Genomic DNA, 27,004 nt, shown 5'->3' on the forward strand with positions numbered 1-27,004 from the left:
GAGAGTTGAAGAGTGAGGGTTCCCTTCGTTCCTGCTGCGGTTCTTGCAGCTTGTGGGTTGGAACTTTCACGCTCGCGGGATTCGAAACGTCACAATGGCTCAGAACGTTCAGAGTGTTACATTGTCTCTCACGCTGCCCATCACTTGCCACATTTGCTTGGGAAAGGTAACGACACTCGCGTTTATGTTACAAAGGGACCGTGCGGAGTTTAATGTGTCCGGCGCCGACGCCACTCCCTTTTAAATGTGTGTGGAACGCAGAAATGCCCTGCTTGGGAAAGGAGGAGACGGCTATTGATTCCAGGGATTTTTTTTCTTCTCCTAAAGCATCGTGTAGCCTTAACGCGTGGTTATTTCTAAATTCTAGCTTTGTCCTAGCTTTCAAACAGCTCGCCGAAAGCTAGAGGCTGCGGTTGCTTTTAGAGATTGGAGGAAGAAGGGAGGCCTTAGGTGGAACGGTTTTGGAGCATACCGGGGATTCTGCTTTCGGGAAGCTGTATTTCCGCTTTACGGAGTACTTTAATTGGTGGCTCCCGAAAAATACTGTTGCTGCCATGTGAGTGTAGCAGGGATTAAGAAGATTCCCTGCAAGGAAGGGACAGAACTGGAGATTTTCTCCCATCTTCTTCTATGTCTCCTCCTTGGGTGGTAATTCGTGCTGATGCCTTTGATTAGAGTTCTAGCTTTGTCAGTAGTTTTGGGTAGCGTGTTTGGGGATTTTGATGGTGGTTAACGGAGGCTTTAGAAACAAGGTAGGCCGAGTAACAGGGAGCCCCGGTCTAGCCCATACTGATTTCTGAAAGGCTGCTTTCTTTGCCCTTCTTTCTCTGTGGGCCATGTTGAAGCTCTTGTGGTTTCCCTCACTTTTCTTCTCAAAAAGCTTGAAAAGATTTTAAGGTCAGAAAATGTAAACTGGTACTGAAAGCTCATTCTGAGCCATAAGGATTTCAGATCTGTATTATTTATCTGTGTTCTGCAGTTGCTTTCCATCACCCCTCCTGGATTTGTGGTGGAAATCACAGAGGTTGATACTGTGACTCTTATGGTCCGAGGAAGAAAGACTCTTTTCTCTCTTTCTTTCAGGATTTGTGACTGTTCTCCTGATGGCCCAGTCCCTTATTTAGTTCTTCCCCCTTACGAACTGGCTGCTAAGGAATTGTCTTTGTAGGCTCATCTGACAATGGGGTGATGTGTCTTCTGCTCATACATGTCATTCCCACAGGGGAAAAAAAAAATTAATTATATTCTTTTTCTTCACTTTTCTCCCTACAAGGAGCATTTAAAGATGTAATAAAAATTGTAAAAGGTAAAAGAATACCAAGGTAGTATTAACATCTACTAATGGTCTGATGTAGCAATACAATTTTTACTGTTGCCTAATTCAGCAGCAACGGAGCCAACCAGATCTCCCTTAGAAAGGGCCTCCCTTAGGCAAAGTACTCCTGGAGAAGAGGTCCTTCTCACAGAGTTACCAATCTTTCTCCTTCCCTCCGTGATACACATCCAGCCTGGCCTCTGATGAAGACTATAGACTACGGGCTGGCTCATACAAGAAGAAGTGGATTTTCAGTTACCTTGAAATTTTAAAAACAAAAGCAGAACCAACAAGAAGCCGTTGTCATTTGATCACTGCCATGTATGGTCTCTTAAATGTACACCTGGTTCCAATCTGGCCGTGTTCACATATTTTGAACGCTTGTCAGTGAAAATTTAACCCAGTGGGTGTTACCATAATCTGAGATAAACCCATGATTATCATTATTAAATTTATTATCCCCCTGCCTTCTTATTGCTTAAGGCAGTGTGTTTGATAGGATGCTCTTAATTTTATCCCAGCCCCATAAAGTAGGTTGAGCTAAGAGAGAGAACTGGCCCCAAATCAAGTTAATTCCCTGGTCAAACGGATTTGAACATGCTTCTTCCTGGTCCCAGTCCAAAACTTCAACCACTACTTTACTAAAACATGATCATTGTGCTATGGATGTTTCATTTACAAGAAAGAAAGCAAAGACATCAAATCAAATATTTATTATGGTCATAGACTAGCATAAGCAAAGAGATCTTTATTATGGTTCTCTCCCAAAGTGGGAATAATATTAACAAACTCCTAACTTTGCACCTGAATTTCCAGAGTAGTAGCTTGTTTGCTTTATATTTTGTATTGGAAACAGGTTGAAGATCATTCAATATGGATGGTATTATCTTAATATTGGCAATTATATGTGGGGTTGGGTCATTATTGTATACTATGATGTTCCTTCTTTCAGAGTAGTTTGGAGTATAATTCAAATACAAAAAATGTATTAGTTTAGGCCGGGAATGGGCAGGTGTTAGACTGGAATCTCTAGGTGATTTTTTTGTTTGAAAATAAGCAAACAAAACATAGCAATTTCTCATTTCCAGTGTAAAAAAAAAAAAGTGTTCTCTCTCTCTCTCTCTCTCTCTCTCTCTCTCTCTCTCTCTCTCTCTCTCTCAAGAATGAGAGCAGAAACAGATGAATTTGTGGGTGAAAGAATTGACTTGACTTCTGGCACTGAAAAGCATCTCTGGATTAGGAATGTATTTAGAAATACGCAATTCTAAGCTGGTGACTAGGTTCATATATTTTGCTAAGCTGTTATTCATTGAATAAACCACATTGGCTAATTTCATGCAACATGCTAAGCAAAAACTAAACAATTTATAGCTTAGTATTTTGTGGAACCCTGACGTATACCTGATTCCTAATAAGCCACTGCCTTTAATCTGAAATAGGGTGGTGGATCTTGCAGATAAACCAAACCTCTCAAAAAGTTCCTATTTCAGTCCCTCCACTCATGGTTTAAAAGTTGACCATATAGGCCAGCTCACATGTGCTGCAGTCTAAAAGTGTTCATATTTCTACCTTCAGAGCCCAGTCTCAGCTGTTAGTCCATAGGGGACAACTAGCGAGAATGGACTTGTTTTTGGATAGAGGTGTTAGTGCCAACAGATTCCTTTCCTCCCCTTATACAAGAAAATACTTCCATGCCTTCCAGCACTCAGTGTTAGAATCCTTACTTTCCACACTCTAAAGTCAGTCACAGGCCTTGATCATGTGAAGTTTGACTGTGGATATGTAGGTTTTGCTTGTCTTTGGTGCCTTAACTCCAGGATTTCTTGAAGCTACTTGCTTTCCTGGAACATTGGTATTAGGTATAGATGGATGCCTAATCCCAGCCAAAAAAAAAAAAAATTCTTCTGATTATATCCTTATGTTATCCTCAGTTTGGGTGCAAGATTTCTGTGTAATATATCAACTCTGAATGGACGAGTTTGGGAAACAACAATACTACTGATGGCTTGCATCCATTATTCTTTCTTCTACCAGCAGAAGCCATCCCAAGGTCCTGCTTAGGGCCTTCCAGCCAAAAGACAGGAAGGGGAGGCAGGATTCTCTGCTGATTCTCCCTCCCCTTACAACCCACACTCAAACACAACTGTGATACTTTGAAGAATCTCTCAGGCAGATTTTACGTATTCTGCTAGTGGAAATGTTGGGTTGGAAGGCTGTTTGGAAGTTTCTACTGTCAGAAGGAGACCTTGCATCTTCAGCAGGAAAATCCTGGATGTAAGCCATTGGTGTTCTTGATGAGACATGCCACATAGTTTCCACAACATGTTTATGAAACTGAAGCAGGCTTGTATTTTATTGAGTTACTTATCACTTTATCTAGAAAATGAAAACTTAAAGCAGTATAGCTCATAATCTTTGTAATCCTCCATATTTTTACCAAGAATCTTCTTCAGGCATAGGTAGTCATATGAGAATAGACTTTTTGTCACCTAGTCCCACATTTTTACTATTTTATTTTATTTTATTTTATTTTTATTTTATTTTAGATATTTCTATGCCATTCTACTTCAAAATGCTTCAGTCAAGCCTACGTGTTATAACCCAGGGCTTCTCAAACTTTGCAATACCATCACTGTAAAATAATAAATGAATTTGTGACACCTCATCCCCCAAATAAAAGTAATTATTTTTTTAGTTAGGGTTAACCAAGTAATAAATATGCCACTTACTGAAAGACATGTAACTTTCATTATACTTTCTTGACTTAAGCTTACTTTTAATAGCTTTACTGGTAGATTCGTCATCTTGAGCTTTTTTTTTTTTTTTTCTATTTTCAAAATAGAAAATGTTTCTATTTTGACAGGCTAGAAATTTAAGATAATGGTATAAAGTAAATAAAATTACTATGCGTCACTAACATGTATGCATCTAAATACATGTCAGAGACCATATATATACCACCAAATACCATGTTGGAAGCCCAGAGGAAATGATCAACCAATCACAGTGCTACTGTGGCAGATTTAGATGGCTAAATCCATGAATTCAGCCATATCTCAAATCTCATTCTGGGCTTGCTCCCACTTTGCTTACGATATATCCTAAGTAAGGATTGCAACTCTGTTTGGGAGCCCCTGACATAACCAATTGGAAGTTCCCTTTCTCCTTGCCTGATGTCTGCTGTCTAACGTAAGTAGATAGTACCCTAGCCTAATTCCCTTTCTCAGTTCTTGTGCTTGAAACCTGTACTCTGTTGTGTTTTTCATAATAGTATCAGTTATTTGTAGAATCAGCTTCAGTTTTTCCTCTTTTATTGCATGGATCCATTAACCCAAATTTACATTTCTCAGTTCTATGATGCTTGGTCCTTAGGTCCTTAGACTCACTAGAGATCCTCTCAACATTCCATGGTCCACTTAGGCTTCCTATAGGCTTCAGAAACCCATAGTTTCTTTGGTGCTGTTTTAGGGATTGAACTATTTTAATCTATGAAATATAAGATGCATACATGGGGGTCCCTCCAAGAATGCAAAAATTGCTATTCGGTTTTGCAGTGTCTCATTTCAGTTTCCGCTCATATTGACACCAATATTCCTGCTTGACATTAAAGCAAGAATGTGTCCTGCAACAGAATTTGATTTCTAGCTGATCCCTAAGAGAAAACTTGTTCATTGTTCCTGCTAGCATGGAAAAGAAGCTTTATGGAAAAGGAGTTTTGGTACAAAAGAGAAGAACAGGCTTACTGACTTGAGTTTCTTCACTGGTTAATAATGATGAGTAGCAGGTGGTAGGAAAGACATCTTTTTGAGACTCCAAAGAGCTGCTGCCATTTGGAGTAGAGAATATTAAGTTTGAAAAAAAAAATCCTATGTAAGATAATTTATCCTGTTCCTCTGGTATAGAATTTGAAGAGGCCATTTAAGCAGACAAGTTCAACTTCTGCCCAGTGCAGGAACTCAAAGCATTCCCAACAGATGGCTGTCCAGCCTCAACTAGAAGACATCTGTTGAGGGGGAGCTCAGGGTTTCCTTTGGTAATTAGTTCCACGATTGAACTGCTCTTACTTCCAGAAAACTTTCCCAAATATTCAGAACTGGGCTTCAGCTTGAGCAAATATGGAACTTGATCATTTTTATAGTTATATATTAGGCAGGAAGATGTTTTTGGAAATATGGGATATTATTTTCTTTCTTTTTTAACTTCAGCATTAGGGTTAGTGTTAATGTATCAATTGTAGAATTGCAACAATGTCAAAGTCTTGATCCTTTATATACTTATTGGGAGTAAACCCCACTGAAATTATTGATAGGTGTTTATAAATAGAGGGTAACAGGAATGGGCTGTAGGTTAGAATTTGTACATTCAAGGGTTCATGATGTATCTTTTATATTGTATTAGTCTTCAAACAGATGAGTATTTAAAGGATGCTCATTATAAAGGATAATATTTTAAGAATTAGCACAACTTTTAAAAAATAGAGCTGATTTATGGTAATTATTCCTTCAGTCAGTTAACTATGCATATTCCTAATGTACTTGACCACATAAAGATTTCTTCTTCTGCATATTTCTAATTTTTTAATATAGGTGCCTTTTTGAAATACTCAAGGTTTTTTTAAGTTATTGAAAAACTGAAATATGCTAGAAAGGTGTAGCAAAATAAAATTTACATAGTGAAAAAAACCAAAAATTGTGTCATTTGAATTCTTAGTGACAAGGTTTCCTTTTTATTAAGTTATAAGTTAATGTTCATGGTTAGAAAGAAAAATTCACTCTTGATATTTTCAGAAATGTTCTGCTAAAGTACCTATCAGAACTAAAAATTTTCAAAATAAACTGCTTTTAACCTTTTCCCTTGGATCAGCTGGCCTGCAGTGGCTGGCCACAGCTTTCATTCAGCATTCTTCATCCCCAGAATTATTACACTGCAAATGGTAAGAGAATAAGAGTGTAACAGACCACTGGAGGGCACTGAGTTGAAGAAGTCTCTTTAGACTGCTTGATTTTCATATATGTGCAATCCTAGTGAATAGGCATGCATTCTTATTTCATATTTGTGAAATGGTTAGCAATTCAATGCATGTTACACTTATGCTTACTCAAGAGACCCAGGGCTTCCAGATAATCTCCTGTCCAAGCGTTAGGCTGATCCAGGACTGCTTAGCTTCAATGAGATTGCTCTACCAGGTACCTTCAAGTCATGTTTTATTTTGCTTCAGGTGAAAGTCTCCACCTGGAGGCAGAGGATTTCATAAATGATTTATGCAGAATATCAGTCTTGAAATTGTCAGTGCCTGTTCTCTGCCAGTGAGCTACTGTATTGATTTCTTGCTTCTTAGTTTCATGTGTCGAATTTGAATGGAAATAGAATTATTATTTTTTCTCTCACATCTCATCCAATCAATGGAAAAAAAAAACACTTCCAGCTTTCCGCATTATCCTATGTAAATATGATAAACAGAATTCATGTCACAAGAGTTGCAGAGTTTGTAAAATTGATTCCTTGGGTGGTGGCGTGTAAATTGGCTACATTACCAATGCCCTCCCCTCTCTTCACTTTGAGAGATTCATCTACTTCCACTCTATAACGCATAAGTGGAGAACTGACTAGTTTTGCCATCAAGATGTATCACTGTACAGAGTCCATGTAGGGCATCATAAGCGGCTATATAAAAGCTAGCCAAGTTCAGTCCTGGTTAGTACTTGGATGGGGAGAAATTCTAAGAAGAAAGCAATGAGAAACCTCATGGATGTAAGACACTTGGAGTCAAACTCAACTCAAAGGTGGCTTGACTTTGAGAACAACAGATCGCAGCACTTGAGAAATAAGGCTTGTGTTTAATTTCATGCTACATCTTAAAACTGCTTGAAGGAAGCCAAACTTAGCAGTTCAAATACCAAAGGCTTTGGGGATTAAAAGTAACTTTAGAGACCACAAAGAATGTTTTTATAGAGGGCAAGAGTCAGTAAGCAATGTAGAGTTTTTCTGAAATACTAAATCCCAACGCCTGCGCAGAATTTTCAATTAAAAAGGAATCTTATTAGTAATGTCCTTCAGAAAGTTATTTCTGTAAACTGTTTGCTCCTTGAGGAAAATACATAAGCATCTTGTTAAGATATAAACGTTTAAAACCCAATTCTCTATGGTCCGATGAATTTTATCTTATACAGAATTGCATACTATATAAGATAGTTATGTTCCTTGCATTGGGAACATCTCAGCAGGGTTAATAAAACCTTTTTGCCCTTTAGGGAAAGCACTGACTTTTGTCTATAGGGAGAAGGAAAATTGGCTGAGTGGATTCTTCAGTGTGGCTAAAGTTTGGAGGTTATTGACTTTTATCTTCTTTCCAGATCCTTTGTCTTAGATTTTGTGCAAAATAAATATTCCACAAAACGTAAGGAAACTTAATGTGGCTTTTTACTTATTTGAAAAGGCAGACAGTGACCCTTGATTGTGATAACTTACTGCATATGGGAACAATGACTACCCCTCCATTATCTAGCTATCTTTAAACTTGAAAATATGCACGGCAGATGAAATTCGTATTTGCTACATTGTCCTCTAGGTTTGTTTTAGGGACCCAATTACTGGTGACCTGCTGCCTGATATCATAATACTTGTTTGGAAAGTACAGTGGTTTCTTTTTCTCCTATAAACTATCCCATTTGTACGTATCGGCAATTAAACACATACATTCAAGAAAAGTATGTGTTCCTTGCACGCTCAGGAAGGGAAATGACAGGATGTCTAAAGAATAGTTTGTAGGCTTAATTTCTAAAAAGTGGTAATCCATCCAGTTACCCACAAGGATTTTGATAGTGGCTTACTTTCTCATCTAAACTTTTCCTGATTCAGCACTCTGCAGAAGTACTGAGACTGTAAGTCCCAGCATTTCCAGTTGACAGTTCAATTGAAGATGCCAGATAAGGAAGACAGTTTTTTTAAAAAATGATTTTCTTAGAAAGGAATGCACAATGTAATTATTTGAAACTAGTTTTGATTTTTTTTTAATTTCCAATAAGTATTTTTTTAAAATAAAATATCCTTTATTGTTGAGATGGCAGTTGTTTCATAATGCTGGGTTGTCTGAAACACAGGAGAATATAAATGTAGTCTTTTTCTGACTGGTTATGAACTTTCTGTTGAAGCCATTTGGCCATATGCAGTATAGTGTTTGCCTAATGCAGTGTTTCTCAACCTTGGCAACTTGAAGATGTGTGGACTTCAGTTCCCAGAATTCCCCAGCCAGCAACATTATCTAGTTAACAATAAGATCCTTCAGTAACCCAGATATTTTAGTAATACCTGATTTTAGTGTTGTGCTTTGGACTAGTGCTAGAGTCTGCTGTTAACATGTTTCCTATTTTTCATCCTTTTATATATGCAAGTTCAGGGGATAATTAAAATATGCCCTTATTGAGATGAATGGCTGAACAACATCTTTCCTACTATGCTATACCTTGTGTAAATGCCTAACATAGACAGGTTAGCTTGGCTTAGCTTGACCAAATACAATTTCTCTGTTAGATTTCTAGTTCCCAAGCTTGCCCTTGAATATGACATAAAGCTAATATTAGATGTACCTAGATATTTATTATATGTATTTAGGAAGTAACCTATTTCTGCTACAGTGCCAAAAAAATCTGTGAGGTTGTGTTCATGTAACTACAATGAGCAAAGCTTGATTTGAGAGCATCTTTACCTTGTCTCCTTCGAGTCAATTTGACTTTTGTCTGTGTTTTTTAGCAGCAGTGTGGAAGTGGTTTGCCACTGCCTCCTTCTTTCAGCTTTGCAGCATAGTCCTCAGTTTTCTTTGAACATCTGATCCTTCCAAAGGAACATGTACACCCGTGGAGGCCAGCATTGCAATCCCAAGGGGAAAAAATACTTGGTTTGAGGAGTTGCAGATGATGCTACAAACACTTCCGCTGCCCTGTGAAGCAGCTTATGAATCCGAAATGCTGAATAACCCTGTTAGAGATCCATGTAAATATAAGAAAGTTGGTGAATTAACGCTGCTGCAATCTGTTTGGGCATTGAACCTGAATGAGCATAAGTAACATGGAGTGGAGCCATGCAGTTACATGTGCTAGCTTCATACTGATTTCTGACCTTATGTTGAGTGGGGAGATTTAAAAGGGGGGATGTCTGTATGTATGTATTTGAATAAAATAAAGGTTTCGACTCAGTTAGGAACTTACTTTATCAGTGTTCCCAGATCACATGGAGCCTTGTTTGCATATTAGGGATTGAGTGTTGAAATCCCCATTTGACCCCTCTGCTGAGTATGGAGGTGGACTGAGGACAAACTGTTCCTTCTCCATGCACTGCTATTACGTGTTAAGACATGACACCCAAAATATGCTTTTGGAAAGGGATGTTCCAAATCCATTAAAGCTTGATCTGAACTGCCTCCTTTAGCATCCTGTTTCCTGCAGCCTTTGAATGTGGAAATTCTATTTATCTCTCATGGGTAGTTATTGTAGCTATTATTGTCCTTTGTAAACTGGGGGTTGCAAATTTTTTATGAATGTCTTCACTAGCCTTGGAGAGCCTTCAGAAAAGAGAGACTGCTAACCCTTCCATCCCTATCAAGTAGGCTGATAGTTTAATCCATAATTGTAAAGTTTATTATTGCAGCATGATCAAAGGTATTTTATGCATGCTGGTTGACTGTATATTGACAGCTGGCACTGTGCCATTTTTGTTTATTTTATGCTTATATATAACCAGCTTTGACTTGTTTGAGAAGATGGGCATGATTTGAAATGGTAAAAGCAGGAGCATTTGGCCCTCCCTTGTTGGTGGGTAGGTAGGTGGTTGTAGAGTGGGTACTAACATTGTAGGCCTGGGCAGGGGACAACTTGTCTCCAGCTTGTAGGATCATTGTTCCTCGAATACCAAATGTAAGTTGTTGTTGTTGCTGCTGTTGTTGTTTCCTCCAAGCAAGAGAGTACTTTGATTTAACTGTTACACTTCCTTTCTTGTAAGGTCCGTCATCCTGTCATCTGTGCCAACAACCATGTCTTCTGCTCCATTTGTATTGAAGTCTGGCTGAAGAATAATAGCCAGTGTCCTGCTTGTAGGATCCCCATCACCCCTGACAATCCTTGCAAAGAGGTCCTAGGTAAAGTAATTCTTTTTTTCCCCTTAAATATGTACAGGGTCTTGTTATACCCTAATACAGGGATAAAGATAAAAAATCCTTTGTCCTCTCAATGGTGAGATGCCAATTTTGCTTGAGATCAGAAGGGGGAAAAAAATGAGTGAGTCCAACCAGTGCTCTCCCTCTCTTGTTTATTGATTTGCTAGAGTTATATCCCACTTTTCATACTTTCTTCCAAGAGCACTAGGTTGCTTACATAACATCCCCTCCTCCAGTTTTTCCCCCCAATAGCAACCTTGTGAGATAGGTTGAGTTGAGAGAAAGTAACTGATCCAAAGTTACTCAGTGACCTTCTGTAGCTGAGGGTGGAGTAGAACCTGGGTTTCCTCACCCCTAATCCCACAGGCTAACCATGATACCTCTCTGTTTTCTTCCTTGCTCAGCAAACAGTTGAAGGAAGAAAAGGCAGTTTCAGATGATGACTCGCAAGAGTTTTTGAAACTGGACTGAAAGTCATATCCCTGTCTTAAGTAGTGGCATGCGCTCCATGGAGCTATGCCCAGCAACCTGTTAACTTAGTTTTTCAAACAGATTTCCAATTGGCTTTAGATGATGATGATGATCATAAAAATCTGTTCATAGTTGGCTGGCATATTGTGCCCTTCCTCTGTGAAGCAGTTGTCACTTTTTTTATGCTTGCTCAAACAGAAAGAATTTTTGACAGGTGTAAAGAGAGAGGGTTTCACAGAGCTGTTTTCAAGATGGGCATAATTTAAGGCTGATCTGATTCCCTGCAAGTATGTTTTTTAAAAAATAGAACATTGAGAGTAGATGTTTTGTTTTTGCTGCAGGAGGAACAAGCGAAAGCAATCCCGTGTTTAGCCCTGCCATCCGAAAACAGCTTCGTAAAACCAGACTTGAGATCCTGCACAAAGAATATGAGGTAAGACTACATCAAAGAGGTGTGGTTCAGAAATATTTTATTACATTAGCATGACTAATGGGAGACTCCATACTTCTGCACCTCCAGAAGAGCTTTTTTGTATTGACGTGAGTCCACCATCTTTGCAAGATGTAGGTACAGCTCTCTGGTGTAACTGATCATGAGGGAAAACCACACACAAATTCTGTGAATGATTATGTGTGCTTTGATGTATTTCTAGTATGGTATTCTCCACTCAAGAATGTTGTGTTCCCCTTAGTTCCTGTCCCCCTGTCTCTTGGCCCTTTTACTATACCAGTTGTATGGATATGTAATGAGGCAAAGGGATGGCTCTAATCAAGCTCCCTAGTGGACATAGGGGAAATTAGTCCACCGTCTGGAATGATGGGGAGGATTACTAAGCATGTGTTGGAAGCTTGTTGAAAAATGCTATCTCAATATGAAGTACCTTTTTAAAAAATAGTTATTGGTTAAAGCAAAAGGAATGTCCCGTGTATCAGTGCCCCGTTTAGTGATTCCCTGAAGGTACTTGAGATATAATTAACATAGTTTACATCCTTGGTTGTTCTTTTAAGAAAATGCCAAAAACCAATAACAACCTGAATCTTTTGAACATGGGAACAAAGTTGATCTGCAGTGAAGTGTTGCAGCATGGGTCTCTTTATCCCCAAATCCAGCAATTTCTTACCTCCTCCTTCCATCCCACCCTCACTTGTCCCTCAGCATACTTCCTCCCATTGTTTTGCTCACTTTCATTTTTCCCTCTGAAGACATTTAGCAAAATATCCGATGCTAACTACTTGTGTGCCTGAAATATTAGATCTCATCTTTTCCTTGGCATACCCAACACGCATGTATACTATATATTCAAAAACTAGCCTTTATATTGCTTCAGATCCCATTGCTTTAGGTCAGGGGCAGAGCAACTAAATCAGATCTCAATAGAAGAGAATATATGTAGCTCACGGTTGCATTGTAAAGTCCTTGGGGTTCTCTGAGCTTGGTTGTTTTCTTGCAGGCGTTTCATTACCCAACTAGGTAACATCTTCGGTGCACCCTAGCCAGGTAACAAAACATCTGCAAGAAAACAACCAAGCTCAGAGAACCCCAAGGACTCCATAAATCAGATCTGCCTACCCTACTGTCAGAAAGAAGATGGTCAAGGGCCAGATGGTCCCTTAGTGTGATCCAGCAGAACTCTGTATCTCTAAATGATATACACACATATGTCCTTTGGTGAAATACTAAAAACTAGAACGTTTATCTGATTCTGCATTATAGTCACCCTACAAAACTCTCCCTGAGAATTAAACATTGCAGCTTCCTCTGCTTTAAACTTGTATTCTTTTATCTGTGAACTCTGCCTCACTCTGGACTTTTCATCCACTAGGATGAGATAGAATCACTACAGAAAGAGTTGGAAACTCTGAAAGGAGAAAACCTCAGCCTGGAGTCCCAGCTCAAATCTGTCCTGCATCCTGAGACCTTGCAGGTGCCGGAGAGAACCCAGGAGAGTCCACAGCCCTCAGACAATGAGCACAAAGTGGATGCTGAGACTTTGGCAACATGGACCCAGAAGCTTCAGGCTGCAAATGATATGTATGAGAAAGTGAAGGATGACATGGAAAAATTAATGGAGGTAATAAATGTCTATTAGTGCAACTGGGTGGCAATCTATGTATTGGCTATTGACAGGGTAGGGGTCAAAGAGGGTTGTGACCTCAGATTGTGTAAGTGTAATGGATTGTGAGACTGTCCTTGAGAGATAGGAGAGGAAGAAGAGCCATAGACTAGACAACAGACAAGAGGCAGCTGAGCCCAAAGAAGGAATGGAGGCATGGCAAACATCTCAGAAGGGACCCTCCCTAGTTTCTTGGACTGTGAAGGCAAGCAGGGAGAGATATACTTTCAGACTTGCAAGAGTCTGTTACAATAAAGGTAGTATTAGTACTCATGGTTGGTGCTTCTCATCTGGACTACCTGAAGGGCTCACAGTAAGCAAAGATTCAGTAATGGTCAAGTTGACCTTATCTTGTTTGACCACAATCAAATATCCTATTAAATGAAGAACACTCTTGCAAAGTGATATATTTTTCTTACTTTCTTGTAACATGAGGAGGAAATGCTTGTAATGGCCCATAAGTAGGAACAGACAGCTCCCTGCCACACAGTTTTCTCCCTAAGCAGAACTATGTGGCCTCCCTCGGGATCAGGCAAACTGATGCCCTGCAGCTGAGAAAGTTATTTCTTCTGTGGTCACTGCTTCGCCCTGGTTAGCAAGCTTATGCTGGAGTTGCACATGCCACAGCCATCCATGTCCTGAGCGCTAGAACCAGAGTGTCTCTTTTAACACCAAAAGCTACGTGGCTAACTCCCAATTCTAATTAGAATCCAAGCAGCTCTACCTTGAATCAATGTTGCCGTTAGATAATGTTAGACCCTGGATATAATGGTTTTACAGGTTCCCCACTTTAGAATCCCCATTTCATTTCTTTCAAATGTGGCAACCCAATTTGATTGCCCTGGGAAAATTACCTGTTCGCTGTGCTGAGTGGGGCCCCAAACCTCTGCCCTAAAGTCCTGCCCTGATGACACCACTGCTTTGACCCGACTGCATTTTCCAGACAGCCTTCAAATGCAGCCCTCCATAAAATGCACTTCAGTAGTCTAGTCTAATCTTGACGTTAACAAATGAATCGTTACGGCTGAATCTTTGCCATTCAGGACAACTTACTGACTAAGCAATCTTAGTTGTCCATTCCAAAAGCTGAGCCTCCAGCATCAAGCCGTATCTTGGAAGAACACCTCCCCTGTGACCCCGCTGCATTAATGGTGTTGAACACCTTATTCCCAAAGAGCAAATGGAGGCCATTCCTCTATCTCAAGAGAGAATTAAAAAGAAGCATCCCTATGATATCTTCCAAAACATCTAGAAGACTCTAGACTTTTGTCTCTCTGAGAATATCTCCGTGTAATTCTTTGGTTGTTGCTAATTGCTATAATTAATGTTGTATACATTTCACAAATACTTGAAGGTTTATTTCCTCTTTGACAGCCTAAAGGAGAACATTAACTATCAGTGTCACTTGCCTGTTTTGTCTACTGATCATTTTTTGCCAATCCAGGAGCTGCTAATTGCACTAGGCTGCTTTTCTTTTTTCAGTATCGATGACCAGATTTCCTTTCAGAATTCCAATAATCTATCATGTATCAGGCTGACATCCTTCTGCTTTGCAAATGTCATCTGACTGACTGAGAGACGCAAGGCCCCCTCGCCTTCCAGGGCTGACCAATAATGTGTGTGATTCCATTTACTGAAACAAGGCCCTTGTGTCCTAGTGATTTAAAATAGACAAGGCTCAGCACATTTTAGGGCCTAAAAGAGCCTGCACTAAAGCCTTTCATTTTAGGGCTTGCGCTTACAGCTATAAGAAGTAAATGATCCATCTTTTGCTTAGAGGATAGCAAGTAATATTTTTGAATGCTTTTCACCAGAGAGAAATATTCACTAAACAAAGAAAGTAAGCCTCTTGTAGGAAGAGGGCTTTTTGTACATGGGACATACGTTTTATTGGAGAACACTCAGGCAGGCACATCTAGGAATTGCTGACATTCTGAGCTACCCTATTTCTTGTTCTCACAGGTTGATAGACTACTGATTGATAATAATTACATGCCATCAAGTTGTTTTCAACTCCTAGGGACCACATAGATAGATTTTTTCCATGGTGATCTGTCCCTGAGTCCTTCAGCTCTTCCAATGGTGCACTTATTGCTGCTGTTACTGAGCCCATCCACCTTGCTGCTGGTCATCCTCTTCTTCTCTTTTCTTCCACCTTTCCCGGCATTAGAGCCTTCTCCAGAGAGCTAGGTCTTTGCATAATGTGTGCAAAGTAGGATAATTTGAGCTTGGGTATACTACAGTACTACCCACTACTTTTTTTTAACAAAAACACGCAAGCTATTGCTATTGTTGGGTCTGCAAAAAGCAAGGCTAGGAAGGGCAATCTTGGAAAGGGGAAAAATAAGGAACCTTTTCCCTCTCCTCTCAGGATCTTTGTCCCCGGTGGTCCCAATCACCAGAAGGCAACAGGACATGGTACAACAGTTGCATAGGTTTCTTGAATTAAAGCTTGAATACGGTGGTCCCTTTAGCGCATTACTCAATCCTGGCGCAACTAATTAGATCAACATGATTTTCCCAAGTAATGTAAGCAGAGAGGTTATCTAAATTAGTAATCTTCTAGTTACAAAAAGTTGTCTTGTAGCTTCTTGATATCAGAAAGTTTCCCACTGCTGAAAAGTCAGTGAGTGAAGTAGCAGGCAAAAAGCAGGAAGGAAACTAACAAATTGTTAAAGCGAGAAACCCTTACATGCTTCACGTACATACACACAAAGCTCTCCTTGGTTTCCTATTTTATAACCTAAATTAATTTGATTCTTTCCAGCTGGTTTTCATCAGCCTTGTCATGAAATATTATTACAAACTTAGAAAACAATTTGGAGAAGGGTCTAACAGTTCTTGATATGGAAGTTCACGTCTTGGTTCTTGATACCTTTATCCATCAGTCAAGCTTTGATCCTCCTGGCCTTGGGCACATGACTGTTTTGGTCTACAGTGGCATGCTCTTGCCTTTGGTTTCTCTATATCCAAAGTACCTTTCCAACAAGCAGTATGGAATCCATACATTGCTCATCCCTGGGATACTTGGCTTGATAGATTAGCCCAGTGGAAGGCAGCTTCTGGGGTGTTCTGAAACAGCTTTTTCTTGATACAATACTTGCGTGCCATTTCCAAGTCTCTTAGGTAGACTTTATTATATTTAAAAAATTGTTTTGTTCAATGAGACACAGGATTTGTAAATGATTTGGCTTATCAATAGCATCATTCCAGAAGTGTTGCTCAAGTGAAATGGGAAATAAATAGTTGTCATCAGTTTTGTTCTGTGTGTGTGTGTGTGTCTAGGTATGTATACCTGTCTCTTTAAAAAGAAAGTGTATGCCACTGAGTAATCTTTGTCTGCTTGGAAGAGCAAAGAAGTTGTTCAACATTCATTTTGCTGATACCTGCACACTGTAATGTCAATCCATTTAAAGAATTTAGTCATGGAGTGGAGGCAGGAAACACTGAATTGCCATTAGTATATCTCCTTTAATGACATCAGGTTGAACTAACACAGCTCTGTTTATTTCCCTGGATAGGAGCCTTACGGCATATTTTGGAATTATGAATTAAAAATGTCTGTTCTCTTGTCAGTTTCCGCCAGCCGTTTCCCAGGGTAATTTTTAAGTGGTGTCTCTGTCGGATAGGGATTTCTAGGAGCAGAGAATTGGCATCAGCCGTAACTGTTGTTACATTTCATCCACTTCTTCTTAAAATCAGGCCTGATTGAATAGATGTTAGTTTGTTGATGTTGTTAATAATTTTACTTCCACATAGGTGAATAAGAAACTGAGGCTTGAAAATGGTAGCCTTGTGAGAGAGAACTTACAGCTAAAGGCTGAGGTTGGAAGCAGGTCGCCCCAGAGGTATGTAAATATTTAAAACCCTTCCATGCATTTTTCATGTCACTGGGATTAACTCTTGGAGGGCCAAAAGGGAAGTTGCAATGAGGTGAGGGAACCAAAATGAATTCTGGGCAGTTTCTCCTCTTGTGGTTTGTAGGGTGCTTATGGACTCAGTCCAGGTTGGTTTCAAATGCATTTGTTATTTGTTTTTAGCATGGACAATGACTGTCTGATAACCAGCTTCCCCTTCCCAACATCTCTATGCTTTTTATTTTGTGTAATATAGATGTATATCTTGCTTTTTTCATTGGAGACCCCTGAGTGCTAAAAGAAAAAAAATGCAGTGGAGACATTCAAATAAAGCAGTTCTACCACAGGCTTCCATATTTCCTTAGTGTCCCTCTCTTACTGAGTATTAAGCAGCCCCATGGGAAGCAAAGGAACACCTCGTGTCATACATACACACACACACCTATGTTACCTTTACACCACTCTACATATAGGATAGGCCTACCTTAGGTGACAAGGAATCAATGTATGTGGGTAAATGTTGCATTCTTCCTTTGTAGCCTACATGGACACATAGGCTAATAGCATCTTAGCAGCATTACTGAGTCTTATCATTTTTGTGCATTTATTTACAAGGTCATACTCTGAGATAACGGCCAATCCAGGCCAACAAAATTTCCAGGACATTGACCATTACACCAAACCAGATCTCAGTGTAATTACAACGTGGTACAAAGCCACTGAAAGTGCTATCCGTAACCTGTCCAGGAAAAATTTCAAGAATAAATGCAGTTGAGGGTATCTACCTTTGTGCGGCTCAGGCCTGCTCAATTTGTAATCTATGCAAACCTAGCTTGTGACGCTGCTGAGCACCATTGGTCAGCTGTGCGTTCTACTGTCAGACTTTCTCCCTCTGCCCCCATATCTCAGCATCTCTTCCTGCCTAAGAGGTTGGTATAAACAATATTAACTTTGTCCTAATGGGCAGCTCCTTTTATTGGGGAGCTGTGAATAAGATCTTACCTTGCTTCCTGGAATTGCATGTTTGGCATTTAGTCTTATCTTGATGTGTGGACACCAGCTTTTCTATCCCTGTGTCAATAATACATAAATGATGGCATCTTTCCCCAGCCTGGTGTCTTCCCAATGTATTGGGACAGGCTGACTGGGAAGTTCTGGGAGGTGTAACCCTAAAGCATATGGAGGGCACCAGCGGTGGGGGTAGGGGTAGATTTAGTGAGGAACAATTTCATGAAAGCGGTCAATGGGAAATACCAATGAAGAGCAAAGTAGTCCCAGGGAAATAGCATTCAATGAGGAAATAGGAATTAAACAATAACCAGTGTTGAGGGACTAGATAAGAAAGCATGAAAGATATTCGAAAGCATTAGGTGGGAGAAGTAGGAATCAGTGGAAATGGCAATGAAAAGGAAAATAGCAATCATTGGGGAAATAGCATTTAGGCAGTATGAAGGGGGCAGCAGAAAACAATTGCTAGGGCTTACCAATAGATCTTGTTCAGTGAAGTTTTTAGGAAAGAGACGAAGGCCAATAACTGCTTTGTACATGCCTTTTTCATTGCCTTAGAATGTACGAGAGAGTATTTGAGATAAGTTGGAAAGCAGAGTACTGGTGCATATATCTTAGCTGTGGGAACAGAAGTTCAGTGGGAGAAGGAGAGAAGAAGAGAAGGACACTGGAAAGCTAGTCCATCTGGAACAGATAAGTTACAGGTGGGAGAAGAAAAAGAAAGGGGGCTGAGAACCCAGCTTGTATGAAAATACATATATAGTGGAAGGGTGATGGCACAAGATGTATAAAAATCAGAAAGAGTCAGCTGTGGGTGCATTCCTCTGGGCGATTTACTAGAAATACACTGACGGTAGGCTGCTATATGTTGATGCAGTCTTTCTAAATCTGATATTTCTAGATAAATCCTTTATGATCAATAAGTTTTTGTTCCTTCTCTGTGACTGTGAATTTTGGGGGCAAAGACCCTTGCTATAACAAGTTGTGGTGCTTTAGAGTATAATGTTTTCTCTAGATAAGAAACTAGACTGTGCTTCTAATACAGGCTCATGTTAAATAAACATATTACACCTTGTTTTCATTGAAAAATATTGTCCAATCTGTATATGAATGGGCTCTGCTAAATTCTGCAACTTTGGCAAAGACAAAGCTTTGTTCAGAGTACAGTGGTACCTCGGGTTACAAACGCCTCTGCTAACGAACTTTTTGGGTTATGACCAGCTCCGGCCACAAAAATTTACCTTGGTTTGCGAACTCCACCTTGGGTTATGAACCGGATCCGTGGCCATTTTCCGCCCCTGACACGTGGTCCGCAGCCATTTTCCGCCCCTAACACGTGGTCCGTGGCCATTTTTCCGCCCCTGACACGTGGTCCGTGGCCATTTTTCCACCCCTGACACATGGTCCGCGGCCATTTTTCCGCCCCTGACACGTGGTCCGCAGCCATTTTCCACCCCTGACACGTGGTCGTAGGGAGGGGGACTCTCCCTCCAAGCAATAGCCGCCTCCCTGTCCTCCACGCCAGAATGGATTAACGGTAATTACATTGAACCTTATGGGGAAATTTGCTTCGGGTTGCGACCAATTCGGGATGCGACCAGAGTCACGGAACAAATTAAGTTCGTAACCCGAAGTACCACTGTAACTACGACTCTTTAGGAACTGCAAATTAGTAATCAACCACAAGGCTAGATGTTTCTGTCATTTGTCCTTTCATAGTAGATGTGCAGTTTGCCGTTTAACTCATCCCCATGAGTTAACTATGATTGTAAGTGTACAGAAAACAAATTCAGAGGGAAATAGATAAGGTCAAGAAAGGGAGCAGCATAATGTAACACACAAAATGAGTAAAGAATACAGAGTCAGTGCTAGGCAAGTCTTGCTTGAGAGAGCATTCCATACGGGCCCTCTTTCCAGTCCTTTGCTTAAATTGGCTCTTTAGAGAAGAAAAGCCTCAACTTCAGTTCATAAAATTGGAAGAGACCATGGAGAACATCATCTGTGCTCTCAATAAAGGGTATTTAATCAGGGTGCAGCTAAGGCATGTTAACCGGTGGCTCCTAGATGCTCCTGAAATCCCACCAGTAGATATGACCGCACCACTTTCCAAAGCACTAAATTTCCATTTCTCAGACGAGCCTTCAGCATCAGGAAGATGCTCCTAATGTTTAGCTGAAATCTGCTTCCTTGTAGTTTTTGACCCAGTGGTTCTAATCTTGTCCTCTTGATCAACAGAGAACAAGCCACCTTTTAGGCTCAACCTGGGCAAGGTTGATCCTTCATGCACCTAGATCCTCAGCAATTTGGGAGCCTGAAGGCAAATGCCATAGCATGTTGCAGTACAAAAACTAAAAACTAAAAAAAAAAAATACTAAGAAGCTAAATGATCAAGGAGTTGCTGGAATCCTTATTAGAATACTACCCTGTTCAAGTGGTTGCTTTTTCTCTCCAAGCTGTTGGCATTGAAGTAAGGAAAGCAGAAGCTATTCAAGGGATTTTTTTTAACAGTTTCAGCCCTGTAGAGACAGAACAAGAGCTATTCATCAGAGCAAAATATAATCGCAAGGCTCCAAATGAGTCCCTCTTTTAAAAAGAAAAAAAAAATCAAGCCCTTCTAAAGGATGGTGACAATTACTGAATTTCATATTGGCATTTTTATATTTGACAAGGTGACATTGTGGATGAAATGTATATTGTAAAATGCGGCTGTGCTGTAAGAATGATTGAATGTAAATATTTCAAGATGTGGACTGCTGTTCAAATGTTATCATAAATCTCTGCCATTGTTTTAGGGGATAATTCTTCATGCATATTTGAGTTGAAAGGATAAGACCAATCCCTGGAAGGGTAATCTGCTTGTTATTGCCTTAGTACTGCTAATGGTTTCATTTTCTTCCATAGACATTTTTTTTTTTTGGAAGTATTCTCTGCTCCCTTTTATAATAATGTAGCTGCCTATATATATAAAAAAAGAATCTAACTGGATCATAATAACCATGGTATCGTCAGATAGTATCTGCTGAACTATACCAGTGACAAATGTATAACTGGATTGGGTTATTCAAGAAAAGAAAGTTGGCTGAGGCTGTGGAAATACCCCAACTTTTCTGTGGTTGAAGGAGATGGTACAGTTTCTTGTGCTTGTGCTCTGCAAGATCTGGCATCCGGATGGATGATGCCCTATAGTTTTCATCACGTAGTCCATTGTGTAAAATTTTGTGTCACACCTCTATGGAGTTACGTTCTATGATCAGAGTCTGGGCACCAAACTTTGGAAAGATGCCTCTGATTCACAGAGGAAAGTGGTTGATCACCTGGTTAACTGTTGTTAAACTTCTTGTTTCCTTATTTCCAAATATACGTAACATGGTTCTCTGTGTTTTATGCTGGGTTCCGAAGTAAATAGCATGTTCTCTAAATGATCTACCCCCTTCCTTTTCTTCTGACACTACCTCTAGGAAATTGTGTTGACAACAGTAAGTTTTGTCAGTGTTGTGTCCTTCCTTTAATTTTGGTTGCTTCTGCTTATTTATTTGTTTGCTTGCTTGTTTACAGGTTAGGGAAGTTTACTGTGGCGGCCCTTCAGACCAAGCTGGAGCAATGTGAGCATGAAACAAGCCGTCTTAAGAAGGCATTGGAAAGAAGTGACGCATATATAGAAGACCTGGAGTCACAGATTGCACAGATGAAGCGGGAATGGGACCAGAGGAAAACCACTAGCCCAGAAAATGTAACTGCTGTTTCCATGGAGGATAAAGACTGTGAAAGTCCTCCCAGGAAGGCTACCCAAAGCCCCAAAGATCCCATAGATACAACCTGTTTATGCAGTAGTCATACCCCTGGTGATCTTGAGCAGCCAGCAGGACTCTTAGGGAGCAGCAACGATGTCTGCTTAAATTCAGCTAGCCAGGCTTGTTCAGATGACTCTATTGCCCCAGGTTCTGCTGGGAGAGATGTTTTTAGAAGCTCTCAAGAGGGCCTTTTGGATATTGGCAGCTCTGACATGGATACCTGTTCAGAGCCAGCATGGGATAAAATTGAGGACTGTGCACCCTATAAAGAAGAACTTTATGATCTTCCAGATCCATGTACCCCATTGTCTCTCAGTTGCTTGCAGTTAAACACTCCCAGTAATAAGGATGATCCTGCTGTGAAAGAGGAAAGCCCAAGTGAGCCATCGACCTTCCTAAGGAAATTGGAATTTGAGGATTTTGGTGAGGCATCAGATGATTGTAACAAAGATTCTCCAGAACATAGTGTAAGCAGTTGTGAGAGTGGCGAAAATAAGGAAGCTTGTTTCTCTTCAGACAAACCAGACTTTTGGAACAGGTGCCAGCCACATTATGGTGACAACTTGGACTTTGAAGGCTCAGAACCCAATACAGCCACAAGTGACTCTGCAGAGTCTCTGTCAAAATCAAGTGAAAAAAGCCATAATCCAGGTGTGCTGAAAAAACTGCATTCTGTTCGCTCTTCAGAAATGAATCGCACCAGAACATCCAGCGAGGCATCTATGGATGCTGCTTACCTTGATAAGATTTCTGAACTGGATTCCATGATGTCAGAGTCAGACAACAGCAAGAGCCCCTATTACACTTCCAGATCCTCCTCTGACTTGGATAATTCTTGCAAGACAACCCAATGTCCTGATCACTTAAATGAAAATGGTAAGAATGAAAAGGAAAGGAAAGAGCAATGCTCTCTAAAAAGTCCTCTCACCAGGGATCATTCAGAAGAGGGAAACGAATGGAAATTTGCAACTTTTTCAATCCTTTCTCCATCTGCGTTAGATATAACTGAGCCTTTCCCACTGTTTGCAGGCCGGACCTCTGAAACAAGTGAGATAAAGCCTCAGAGCTTCTTATTCCAAAGAGAGCTTTCCCCAAGCTTTCTCTTCAGCAGCTCTCAAGGATCTTTTGACGAGCATAAACTTGGGTCCTCTCTATTTAAGGTGGCTCCTGAGCTGCAGAACCTCCATAACCAACTCCAGTCTCCTTGGTCATCATCTTTCATACCTGACAGAAAAGCCAAAAGTATTCATTCGTCAGCAAAAAGGAAAATTCAGAGCAGCCTGTCTAGTGCAAGTCCATCAAAAACAACCAAGAACTGATTTGTTATGTCTTTTTTGTTTTTTTTAAGCAAAATATATATTTAGTGCCAATGTGGAAAATGTTCAGGTTCTGACTCCCCATTTTCTGTCTACAGGATATTCTCATGAAGCCTCCTTTGATCTCAGTCTGTCCATTAGTTTAAATGCTGAGTGATGGAGCTTGAATATTCTCTCTCTGTGTCTCGAATATAGAGCTATTCACTAAAGAAAGCTCTTCAGAACATTCATCACTTGATGTCTTCAAGTTTTGATATCTTGGGTTATTTTTAAAGTTTAGGTTATATGAAGTCCACTGCTCTTTATACGTCCAGTTACTGAGTGTGACAGATCTTCAAAATGGTTTAGCATTGAAACCAGTATTTCTATAGGTAAGGCACCTGTGGGACAGCTGTTTAGATGCTTTTCTTAGGCAAAACTGATGACAATTGTTGCCTAGCCTGGCTTCTTTCAGAACCTGGCTCTCAGAATAAAATGTTTGCCTGTTCCTAGCTGCATGAGTCACTCTATTTCTGTGCTGAATTTATAGCTTTTAATGTGTAGCTGTTAACATCTTTCTTTGACAAGTCTTTAGTTGGAGGAATGTCATTTTGCTTCAGTTGGAGAATCCAGGTTTTCGGGGGTTTTTTTAAAGAAAATTTGGTTAAACACTGCTTTTAATTCTCCCCCCTCCCCCGCCACTTCCCCGGTGCTCCATTGTTGTACAACAGTATGTGATTTGTGTCTGTGTAGTTCATAAAAATGGGTTGGTATGCTAATGGCTTGTTTACCAAATGTGCATTTTACATGAATACTGTACTGTTTTACATTAATACTGCATGATTTTCTATGTGGAGTGAATAAAAAAAATCACAAGCACCATAACCATTTGATGTTGCTTCGAGTATTCAATTAACACAGAAAGGATTGTGAACTTGTATAATTAGAAGTCCTTTCTGAATTTTCATTAGCCTGTTTTCTGATAGGAGCATGTATACTTTTTGGTAAAGTAGGATAGTACAAGTATAGCTGAAACAGTTATATTAGCCAACATTCTGGGTATATATATATATATATATATATATATATATATATATATATTTATTTATTTATTTCTGGATATATATTTCCTTCCCCCAATAAATATATATAACAATATATATTTATTGTTTGAATATATATATATATGTATGTAAGTATGTATGTATGTATGTATGTATAATTTCAGACAATAAATGGATCAGAATTTGAATGTGACAGACCCAGGACCTGGATCATTATCAGAAAATTCCATTGTCAGGTATCAGATAAACACAAATGGTCGTATCTTTTTTGTTTTTCAATAGCATAGGACAATATTTGCAGGCAAAGACTAAGTCAAAGTCATTAATCCAAATAGGTGCAGGGATTTTTGAGTTACATTGTACAAAACCTTGGAAATTTTGGGTGCTGTAACTCAGTTGTTACTGCTGCAGCAGCTTCTTCTCAATGCCAGATTTATGAGAAGTTGGGAAGTTTTTTGACAAGGGAAGAGATGTTTGTGAAGAATAATGATGCCCTTACTGAAAGTGGTAGAATTGTTGCTGAACGTACATTAGTGCACAAAAATAAAAAATGTGTTGTTTTTTTTAATGGAAATGGATTTTGTATAAATTAGCAGACAAATTCTTTGTCAGATGCAGAAAGTAAAACATTGGAAATGGCATGATGTCCTATAAAGTTATGGATCTTTTATTGGGTGACCTGGAAAAAAATATTAACCATGTCAGATTAAGATTACATACATTTAATTAGACCAATAGCAAATAAATACTGAATAGCAAAAAATGCTCACAACCGTCTGTCAACTGAGGCTGAACAGAGTTATAGAGATATAGAGTGCATCCTTATAGAGGATGATATGATCCTATCCACTGATACCAGAAGGAGCTTTCCTTATTAAATGTTCCTAGAAGTGGCAAACCATCTCTTAAGTTCAAGGGGGAAGGAAAAGAACGGAGCACCCAGCCAGTCTGCCTAAAGATCTGGGCAGCCACTATGGGCTAGCAATGCTGCGACTATCTTGATTGATGTTGGTACTCCTAGGAAGACATAAGGTACCTGACTTGGTCAGAAGCTGAGTTTGGAAAGGAGATGCCAGAAATGATGGGAAGCATCTTTATGGAAGATTGAAGAAGCCAGAAATGGAAACAACGCACTGAAGTGAAGGGAACTTCCACTGAGGATAGCTAACACAAGGCTGAAGGTAACCTGAGGTTGGGTTTTCGAGGAAGCTATTTTAGAAAAATAGAATATCTTCTGAACTAGTAGCTGGTTTTATAACATGAGGTCCTCTTGATTTTCCCTTCTGTGCTTTCCTCACATTCCATCGGTGTAAATCAGGGCTATGTTTGTGACTGAATAACTTACTTCCTCTCTATACCTGGTGGAACAAAGCACATGATTGTACAGGGTTGTGAGCATCACCAGAAAGACCTTCCCAACTCAAGAGCAATACCAGCCAAAGGCAAAATTGCATACATCAACTACATGACTTAAGGAAAACTGGGTTATCGGAATGGATTTTAAAGAAGAAAACCCATGTTTTAAACAGATGATCTTATTTCATCCTCCATATAATTTTGAGCTGCCAAACTTGTTGCAACAGGCTAATGCAGTTACTTGTCTGTCCATCGCTGTGAAATAGGTCATACCAGCTTTCCCTTCTCATATTCTTGGGCATAAGAAACAGTGGCATGCTAGTTAAATTGAGGCACCGTGCAGGCTGCTGGCATAAGCTTTCTAGTCACTGTCTATAAATACTTGGCTGTAAGGAAGGGAACAGACTTTCTTTGGTTTAAAAGAAACTATTTTTCTCAAGTAAATTTCCTAATTGCCTGATTCCAGTAATAATCAGATGGTGTTGTGGCACTTTTAAGCTTAGCAGAATTAGTATGACATGAATGTGGATCAAAATCTTCAAATGTTTATGACATAATAAGGGGCTATGAAATTCCTTGTTTTTAGTGCAACATTATGAGTTCTGGAAATTATCATAAGTATCACTGATAGCTCTGAATTTTGATTTGTTCATCAGATTTGCAAAGAAACTTAATGTTGATGCTCTTTACTTTAGGATATTGAAGGAAGTGTCCCGATGTTACAGTTTAATGAATGCTTCCTAGTTATTAAAAGGAAAGTTCCACTTGAAGTAGAGTAATTAAAGCTTTTATGAGTTCAGCATCAATCAGTTAATGCTTGTATTGTATACTGGAGAATAAGATCAGGGCAAATTACTCTTGAATAAACATTAATTTAGGTTATGAATTGGGCTTCAGTTTTACTTATATGGCATTTATTATCCAAGGAGATACTGTGCCCCATGGCAGTTCTGGCACTCCAACTGAGTCTTGGTCATTTTCACTGCATAATATTGATCAATTATGGGGCCTCACCCATGTAGAAAATAAGTTGATTTGCATGGCAAAATCCATAGGCATTTAATCTGGATCAGCACACTCCAGTGATTATGTATTATATTGTTTGTGCTACAATACTGAACATCAGTATTTGTATCACCTTTATATCTAAAGAACTTAATATAGGTTAACCCTGTAAGGGTTGCATGTGGTTCAAGTGCTCCTTGAAACCTGGTACTAAATTGTAATTTTTAATATGATTGGCTAGCAAAAATAGCTGAAGTCTCCCTTGACTCTTGCTCAGCTCCTAGTGACTACTTGATTTTTGTTCCCTTTTACCAAAAAAAAAAAAAAAAGTGGTTTGTTGATGCCTTCATCGAAGGTGGTATTTCTGCCAATCTAATTGAATCCAAGTACCCTGTTTAGCGTTTTCAAGATCAGCCCAAGTCAGCTGGGTTATGGTGAATGAGGATAATCATAGTTAAATGCATTTAATTAGAATTCAATTCCATTAAATCAAATTTAGTTACTGTCTTAGCCCTGTCTACAAAACTGGGTCAGTATTATTATTAAATGGCATATGGGAAACTGAGGCAAAGTGGAATGA

At 39.5% G+C, this 27,004-nt stretch overlaps 1 protein-coding gene across 1 annotated transcript; it reads left to right on the forward strand.

Annotated features, from left to right (window-relative positions):
- Positions 1–24,053, forward strand: OBI1 (ORC ubiquitin ligase 1). Its single transcript, XM_007427874.3, has 6 exons — positions 1–166; positions 10,310–10,445; positions 11,276–11,367; positions 12,758–13,006; positions 16,808–16,896; positions 21,469–24,053. The coding sequence occupies exons 1-6, from the start codon at positions 95–97 to the stop codon at positions 23,021–23,023; spliced, it is 2,193 nt and encodes a 730-aa protein (XP_007427936.1). The 5' UTR covers positions 1–94; the 3' UTR covers positions 23,024–24,053.
- Positions 24,054–27,004: the final 2,951 nt, after the last annotated feature.

This window comes from Python bivittatus, unplaced genomic scaffold (assembly GCF_059951505.1).
Source record: "Python bivittatus isolate LINGU-HERP-01145 unplaced genomic scaffold, Pbiv_v1 ctg000060_np1212, whole genome shotgun sequence".
Classification (NCBI taxonomy): Eukaryota; Metazoa; Chordata; class Lepidosauria; order Squamata; family Pythonidae; genus Python; species Python bivittatus.